This window comes from Verticillium alfalfae, genomic scaffold (genome assembly GCF_000150825.1).
Source record: "Verticillium alfalfae VaMs.102 supercont1.6 genomic scaffold, whole genome shotgun sequence".
NCBI classification, from domain to species: Eukaryota; Fungi; Ascomycota; class Sordariomycetes; order Glomerellales; family Plectosphaerellaceae; genus Verticillium; species Verticillium alfalfae.
Genome location: NW_003315033.1, coordinates 1,288,101 through 1,296,300, shown reverse-complemented (window position 1 = coordinate 1,296,300; position 8,200 = coordinate 1,288,101). Strand labels below are relative to the sequence as shown.

The 8,200-nt window shown below is 55.8% G+C and overlaps 2 protein-coding genes across 2 annotated transcripts; both read right to left on the bottom strand.

Annotated features, from left to right (window-relative positions):
• Nucleotides 1–39: 39 nt before the first annotated feature.
• Nucleotides 40–977, bottom strand: VDBG_05492 (polysaccharide deacetylase family protein; the record flags this gene model as incomplete). The annotated part of the gene is made up of 3 exons (XM_003004333.1): nucleotides 40–67; nucleotides 134–484; nucleotides 577–977. The coding sequence occupies 3 exons, from the start codon at nucleotides 900–902 to the stop codon at nucleotides 40–42; spliced, it is 705 nt and encodes a 234-aa protein (XP_003004379.1).
• Nucleotides 978–4,759: 3,782 nt separating this feature from the next.
• VDBG_05491 (sugar transport protein) lies at nucleotides 4,760–6,691 on the bottom strand (the record flags this gene model as incomplete). The annotated part of the gene is made up of 6 exons (XM_003004332.1): nucleotides 4,760–4,978; nucleotides 5,035–5,427; nucleotides 5,497–5,945; nucleotides 6,089–6,185; nucleotides 6,250–6,478; nucleotides 6,543–6,691. 6 exons carry the CDS (start codon nucleotides 6,689–6,691, stop codon nucleotides 4,760–4,762), a joined length of 1,536 nt encoding a protein of 511 aa, XP_003004378.1.
• Nucleotides 6,692–8,200: the final 1,509 nt, after the last annotated feature.

Below are 8,200 nucleotides of genomic sequence, written 5' to 3'. Positions count from 1 at the left end.
AAGCGCGGGGGAGTGACCCTGTAACAGTAGGCGTAGGGCTCACCGAGGCACTCGCCGACAGTGACGGCTGTAGCGCAAGAGACATTAGTTTTACTGTGCGAATTGAAGAGGCCATTTGCAAGACTCGACATACCCCCTGAGCTTGAGCCTCTGCACCTCCTTGATCATGGCAGGGAGCAGGGTCTTGACGGTGGTCTCGTGGACGTCGTGAGCGAGAACAATGCGGTTGTTGGCGACACCGGCCTTGAAGGCGGCGATGGAGGCGGGCATGTCGAACTTCCAGTCGTTGGTGTCAAGGTCAGCGTGGATGACGCGGTAGCCGAGCTCCTTCATGACGGCGAGGGTCTTGGCGTTGTAGTCGAAGTAAGGAGGGCGCATGTAGGTGGGGTAGTAACCGATGAGACGACGGAGCTCGTTCTCAAAGTCGGTCATCTGCTTGCGGACGGCGGCATCGCTGAGCTGGGTGAGATAGGGGTGGTCCCAACTATGAAGAGAGTGTTAGCGAGACGCTGTCTCAGGAACAAGAAACAATGGACGGTAGGTCTCGAAGAAAGACCAGGGTGCGCCAAGACATACGTGTGAGAACCGATCTGGTGGCGGTTGGCGCGCATGCGCTTGAGGAGAGGAACATAGTTCTTGAGCTCGCCGAAGTTCTTTCCGTTGAGGAAGAAGGTGCCCTTCATGCCGGCGGCCTCGAGCTGGTTGACGGCGTTCTCGGTCCAGATGTGAGGGCCATCATCGAAGGTCAAGGCGATGGTGTTGGGAACGGTGCACTTGAAGATGGCGACGCCGTTGGGCAGGTTCTGCCTCTTCTCGATGGTGGCCAGGTCCTTGGTGATGGGCGAGGCGGTGGCACCGGCGACCAGGAGGCCGAGCACGCAGTTGCGGAGGTTGACAAACATTATGTTAGGTTGTGTTAAACGAATGTAGGTGTTGAGCGAGTGTGGGCAGTGCAAACGACTGTGAGGTGGAACGAAGGCTTCAGAAGTCTCGGCTGTCTTCCTTCAAAATTCGACGACGGATGGGGGCCATGATCCCTTTTACTTATAAACATTCAAGGCGCTGGCGAAAGCCCCGAAAAGAGGCACAGTAACCGGGGCCAAGAGACCAACAGCAGCCTAACAACACAAGGACCAGGTATCATGCGTCAGAACGTTTAGCGAGCGGAGAGAAAGAAAAAAAAACCACATCTGCAGCTCTGACCAGTGTTCCCTGTCTAGTGTGAATTGCTTCTACCCAGGGGGCACTCATCAGGCAGGTCAGGGGGTGAGGGTATGGCGTCGGAGTGGCTGCCTCGCCTCGATCGAATCGCGGCCACACGACAATCAGTGGGACACCACACGGACCGAGAGACAACCTTAACGAGCACCACATGAGCAAAATGTGGTGAGCTGAGGCGGGCCAGGGGTACTGGATGAGTGCTTGTGGTTGCCCACCCTGATGAGGTTAGCCCTCACGATCCCCTGATGCAGCTCGTATTACCGCCAGGGCCTAAAGCAGCCTAGTTCTTGGCATCCGTAATCTCACGGACACTTGGTCGAGGAGCCTGAGCGGCGCGATATGATGGTCACCTAGAACCTTTCCACACAGCGGGTTATAGGGCTCGGCGTGGCGGCTTCACCGGATAGGCCAGGCCCCCCCTTTTGCACCCATTTTTTGGCAGCGCTAGTGACCCCCAAAGTCGCTCTTGTGGTGGGTTGTTTGGCACCTGTGGTTGGCACTCAAGCCAGCTTCTTTCTCCACACGCCAGCGCACCCGTCGCGCCGCTTCATGTTCGGGCCTGGAGCTAGGCCGAGGGGCAATAGGGGCACACAAGAGCACGGCTATGGGGTCAGTCATGGGGTGATGGTGGGATGAAGCGGTTGTCTCCAGGGATTCGAGACGGCACATTTGTGCATGCTCAGCCACTTGGCGTCCATCATCGTGAACTCGTGAGCAGAAGGATCCCGAGACTATTCGCCCGTGCGTCATGCGCGTGGCAACTGATCCCTTTCGGTTCAAGTCCCGTCGGCGGCTGCGAGAAGGAGGAGGGTCAAGAGTAGGAAAATGAAGGGGTGAAAAAATTGCAGAATCACGATCAGGGTAGGAGGAAAGGCCTCGGCTGACCACCCATTCAGCAAGGCCGGTGTGGTTGCTGTGCCGCACGACTTGAGGTCGTTAACGCCCCTATTGGCGTTCGGGCGGGAAAAGCAGGGGGGCATTGTGGCGGAGGATCAATCTCATCTCCGACCTACATCTCTCTCTGCCGCCCTCTGCCATGGCATGAGGCAGACAAATCAGATCTCTGTGCATGCATGATGTGCTGTGCTGTGCTGAGCTACCACTCTTTCTCCAAGACCAAGATCGAGCGAGCCGTTCCGACGGAGGATGTGGCATTCAAACGTTGTCTTTCAACCGGGATGGGGTTTCTTTGTCCATCGTCTCATCAGGCCATCGCCCCCCCTTTCCCCGTTCCCCTGATTCCCCGTCAGGTCCCTCTCGTGCAAGGTACTTTTGCCTTTAAGCATATTAAGCATGAGTCAAATGGCGCCAGCACGGCCCCCGACGACTCCTCAGTGGTGACTTGGTGGTGAAGCAACAGTGATTGAGACATTTCCTGATGCCCCCTCCCCTCCTCCTTGTCCTCAGAGCGCTCAATAGTTACCGGCTGGCCAAGAGTCTCTTCTACGGTATCGGCCGCGCTTCTTCTTTGAATGCCAAGCAGGCAAGGGCAAGAAAGCACTTCAGGTGGTGACTGACAGGGCATGGTAAAGCTGGGACGATTGGCTCCGGGCCTCGCTTGTTTGCGAGACACAGGCCTCGCGATGCAACACGCCACGGCGCAACATGCAGCCTTATAGGTGGGTGGTCACTGGCTAGCCCGGCTGGTCAGTAAAGGAGATGGATGCCCTGTCACACGAGAGCCTAGCAGCCGCTTGACACCACCACCACCACCACCGTCATCGCATCTCTTTTTTTTTTTTTTTTTGGCCTGCTCCGCCGCCCAGATCCCAGAAGGTTAACCTTAATGCCCGAAACACCCCTGTTTGGCCGTGTTATTGGAGGAACAAAGAGTCTTGCCTCTCGCGGCGCGTTGATCACATTTCAAGTCCGGTCTCAACGTCCCGACATCCCGCGCCCTGGAGCACAGGGTCCATAGAGCCCGGGAACAAGAGGAACCAGGCCCCTGGAACAGGCTATGTGCGGTGAATGGTACCTACATACTGCCCCTGCATGACCGACAAATCCCGTCGGAAAACTCGTCTCAATGTCAGTCGGCAGTTTCTTGGGTCGCAGCGCCTGCAATCCGTCCCTTCATGCATCTCTTGCCGCTTTCCGTCACCGAGCCTTCTGCCAAGTTCTTGGCTCTCCTCGCATGCCAAGCGCTTCCGACACCCGCCCGAAGCCAGTGACTCCGGAAATAGAGGTCCTCCCACCCTCGTCCATCCCCCCTTCGGCCCTGCGGCTCACGCATGATCACTGCCCACAACGATGAGTAATACCGGGCCTCCTCGCAGTTGAGGTATTCGGCCCTCTGGGGCCTCGCACCTTACTTGGCAAAGCACGCCGCCCTCACGCGCCGCGACCGATGCAACCTCGGGAAGGACGGCGGGGTTCGTATCTGTGCGCCGAGGCGTGGGAGCCGGAGCGCGCATGTGCTCTCAGCTGCCCGACGTGGGCTGCTGGAGCAGGACGCGACGTCGATGCCCCAATACCTGGCTTATAGCAGTACAGTCGCCCGGTTGGCGTGCAGGGCATTAGCACGGTGCCAAGACCCATGATACGATGGTCAGCCCGCAGCTTGTGCTTGGTGCTTGTCATCGGACGTTGAGAAGGACGACGACATGGAGCGACGGAGCGTCAATGCCTCGATTCTCGGTCGATGCGGTCTCGATCGGCGGGACTGCTACTAGCTTGACAAATATTGGCTGACTCTGCATGCAAAGTGTTGCAATATGTCTGTCCTGCTGCCATCTTGGAGACCCAGGTATCGTATGGATCCACGTATAGCTTGATTGACGTGGGACAATTCGCGGACTGCCGTACTGTCAAGGCCAAGACCATGACGGAGCGGTTTGTGGGCCTTACTTCCAGGAATTTGACAAGACGATAAGAGGCAGTTGAGCACTAGGTATCTTGGCGATGTGTCGAAGTAGAGAGTTTATTGGCCGTGGCCACGTCAAATGCAGGAGGCCATAAACGGAACGACATTTTGTTGTAACTCGTTGTCTATATCACTATGAGGTATTGCGAAGGATGATGAACACTCGCCTGATGTGCCCATTGGTGTTTCTTTTGGGACGGTAGAAGATCGATTTTCCCGCTCAACAACCTCTGGAACCAGTTGGTTTGGTGACTGCGGACGCTGGCCCAAATTGAAAAGTACGAACAAGTCAGATTTAAAGTTGGGAGTCTACGGAGTAATGAACGTAGCAAGAGCGAAACCACAAATGGTCACGTAGAATAACTGTGCTCCGTCCTTTCGGTGTGTAATCATCACTGGCTGAGCTGTGAACGAAATCTTGCGGCAGGGCGAAAAGCGGTTAAATAGATCTTTCGCCAACACTCGCCGCTAACTGCTGGAAGGGTTGACGGCAACAAAAAGAACCAGCGTCGTCATAAGTTCACAGGATCCGAATTTCATTTCATAAGGTCAGACACCCGGTTTTCAGCTATGAACAGTCGCCGTGCTTCCGTTGTTCGAAAGCTAACTTCTATAGTGGAACCCGATGTCCGTCAAGGCAAGCAAATGCCGTGCAAATCAGATACAGAAAGGTAATCAGAGTTTGACATGCTCATCTTCAGCATCCACACCGGCCTGCTTGGCCTCGGCGTCCTGAATCCTACGCTCCAAATCGTGAGAAGTCGCCTGCGAGGGGTCCATCCTGGGCACAAATAGAGGTGCCTCAGTGAAGAGGTACCTCATCTCCTCCAGCGGGCGCTTGGCCGTCTCGGGCAGGAATGCCCAGAAGAAGATAGCGTTGGTGAAGTTGCACACCTGCGAAATTCAGTTAGCATCGAAGCCAACGCATGTGGCACAGAGAGAGAACTCACGATGAACAGAATGTACCACCTCCAGCCAATGCCATCCTTGTCGTCGAGAGCAACACTCGTGGTCTGGCCGATCATGGTGTTGAAGGCGAAGCTGGTCATGGTGGCGATTGAAACGCCTTTGGAACGTGTCTTGGTGTCGAAGATCTCGGCGGGGATAATCCATGACAGAGGACCGCACGTGGCGCTGAACGAGAAGTTGTACAGCCAGGTCATAGCAATGAAGCCCCATGAGGCACCAATGTTGCTCGAGGCACCATCCAGGGGAGGGTACTTGGCCAGCAGAATCGTGGCAATGATGAAGCAGACGGCGTTCAGCAGGTTGCCACCAATGAGCGGGAACCGCCGACCCGTCTTATCGATGAACAGAATCGTGAGGAACTGAGCAAACAAGGCCTGATAGGGTCTCAATTAGTTTTTCTTTCATGACGGCACGCCACACAAGGCAGGCAGCGGAGCACTTACAATGCAGGAGGAGATCGCCTGGTACTTGAGGGCATCGTCACCCGCAATACCAATCTTCTCGTAAATAGCGAGGGAGTAGTACTGAATGGCCGAGACACCTGTCATCTGGACACTGGCCTGCAGGGCGCAAGCGAGAAAGAGGCGACGGAAGCACGAGCGGTCAGTGAACAGCTCGGCGTACGACTTGGCCGAACCCTCCCTTTCGATGGTGATCGTATCCTCGATCTGAGAAAATTCGGCAACAACCCAAGCGTCGTTGACATCACCGTGCGCGTGAAGCTTGGCCAGAGTCTGAAGGCCCTCCTCCGTGCGGCCATTTTGAATCAGCCAGCGAGGCGACTCAGGGAACAGCAGGATCAGCAGGGCCAGGATGCCAGCAGGGACATTCTGAATACCAAGACTGACGCGCCACTGGTTGTTGTCGTCGGCCGCAAATCCGATATAGGAGCCTGGGAAAACACTGTTAGCCTTGCTGATAGTGTGCTCGACTCGGCGCGTCGGCAAGGGGACAACAAGACCTCAGCTGTGCAGCTGAACTCGCGAAAGGTAGCCACAGCCGTCAGTCCCAGCGATCCAAGGTGTTAGCACGTACCGTATGAAATCCAAGCTGCCGCAAGTGCACCAATGCCCAACATGAATTGTTGGAGAGCCGTGACACGGCCACGAATGTCGGGGTGGCAAAGTTCGCCCTACAAGGTCAAGTCAGCATAATTCGGAAGCTATGTTGCTCCGCATATGGCACGCCGGACTCACCTGGTAAACTGGAATGATCATGCACAAAACTCCGACACCAACACCAGCAAGCGTACGACCGGCCATGAGAAAGGCAATGTTCTTGCCGATGGTCTGGAGGGTTCCGCCGAGGAGAAAGAAGGCAGCACCGATCAGGATCGTGAGACGTCGGCCAAAGCGATCGCCAGCCCAACCGGCAATACCAGCACCGCAGAACGCTCCACCCGTGAAAACACTAACAACGGCGCCGCTGTGATTGTATTAGAACGGCACGGAGAGAGCTCGTCTGGGCGAAACCGATTCTGTTGACTTACATTTCGGCCGGATCTTCGCCAAACTTGGACTTGAAGGATGGCGATCCAATAACCTGGGCGATGACACCAAGATCATAACCGAACGTCAGGGAGCCGAGCGACGCGAAGACGCTGACGAGAAATTGGTACCATTTCGGAGGGAGAGCCATGGTGACGACGATGATAATTGGTGCGATGCGCGCGCGAGACAAGGCAATAGCATCTCTGGGCAAACCTATTCAAACTGAAGCGCGTCCTCTTGGGCTATATATTCGGCACGTCTCCCCTCGTTCCCCAGAGAGCCGAGTCCCGAGAATCGCCTGACGAGGACTCGGCCGTCTTTTGCTGTGTCGCACTACGCCCGGGGTAGTTGGCCCCGGAACATGATGACATTGTCCAATAAGAGCCCTTTTTCTGTGCGGGGGACCCCAGATGTAGATAGCGCATCCGGAGAAAGTAACGGCAATTGGACAAGGATGAGAGCCGACACTCGAGGCGGTTTGCGTCAAGCTTCTGGGGCTCCAGATGCGCACCACTCAGCGGCGAGGACGACCGCGTCGAAGCTTTGACATTCCAACAGCCTGACCAAGCATCATTGGCTTGAGCTGTAGTGTGGCTTGCCCGGGACTTGGGGGATGCGGGTGGATGGACGGGGAAATTGAAGCCGCATGACTTCATACGACTTGTTGGTTGATGACCTTGTGCAATGAGGCGTCACCTAGACGCTATTGGACTGCAGCGTTCGATATGCGCTCCTGTCGGGACGCAGCTGGATAGCTTGTCGCATGTTTCACGGCCTTCCAGCCATCTCGTTGTATGGCTAAGCGATGCGCGTTCCGACCTGATTCGCGCCGCCGTCGCCAAGTCAGGTTGATCACCAGGACAACTTCCACATCAGTCAGCCGAACAGGCATAACCACGTGTGCCTAACCATGGTGCCGGAATCCGTCTGAGCTGTCAATCAATTCATCGCCGGCTCTGGCAGAGAAGTTGATCTTTATGGGGGGGCGGGTAAATCTAGGCAGCTTGAGCGAGGGCCACCTTGGCGCCACGAGCCGCACTGGCTCGTGCCGAAGACGCGCTTCAACGCTTGAATATGGGGTCAAGAGGGGGACGGCCGAGGTAATGTGTATGGTGACCAGCTGGTAGTGTCCACGCCTAACGGGTTTTCTCGATTCCTGTTCTAGACAGCTGTATGTACCGTGTTGGTATTGGCATCTGACGGACCTTTGTTGCATGGACAATCTTCGTCCATGTTTGTCCACTCTCATTCATATCATCTGCCTTCTCTGACAGCGACCCCATGTTGCACAGGCCATGACTCATGGCATGAACAGAACGGCAAGAGTGTATAGCAGCACATGCTTGCCTATCTTTAGGTCAGATGAAACATAATAACATATTTTCACAGACTGGTACTCGTCCGGCACGCTGAGAATTCTCGGGTGCGGTTCCTGCCACCCCGCCAAAATAGGGGGAAAAAAAAAAACACCCCCGGGGGAAAGAATAAGCCCTCAAATATTTTTTTTTTGCCCTTTCTTTTTAACTCTTGCAAAAAAGGGGGGAATTTCCCCCCCCCCCCCCCCCCCCCCCGGGGGGGGGGGGAAAAAAGAACCCCCCTCGTCTGGGGAGGGGGGGGGGTGGTTTGCCACCCTCCCCGACGGGAGGTTTTTGTTTTG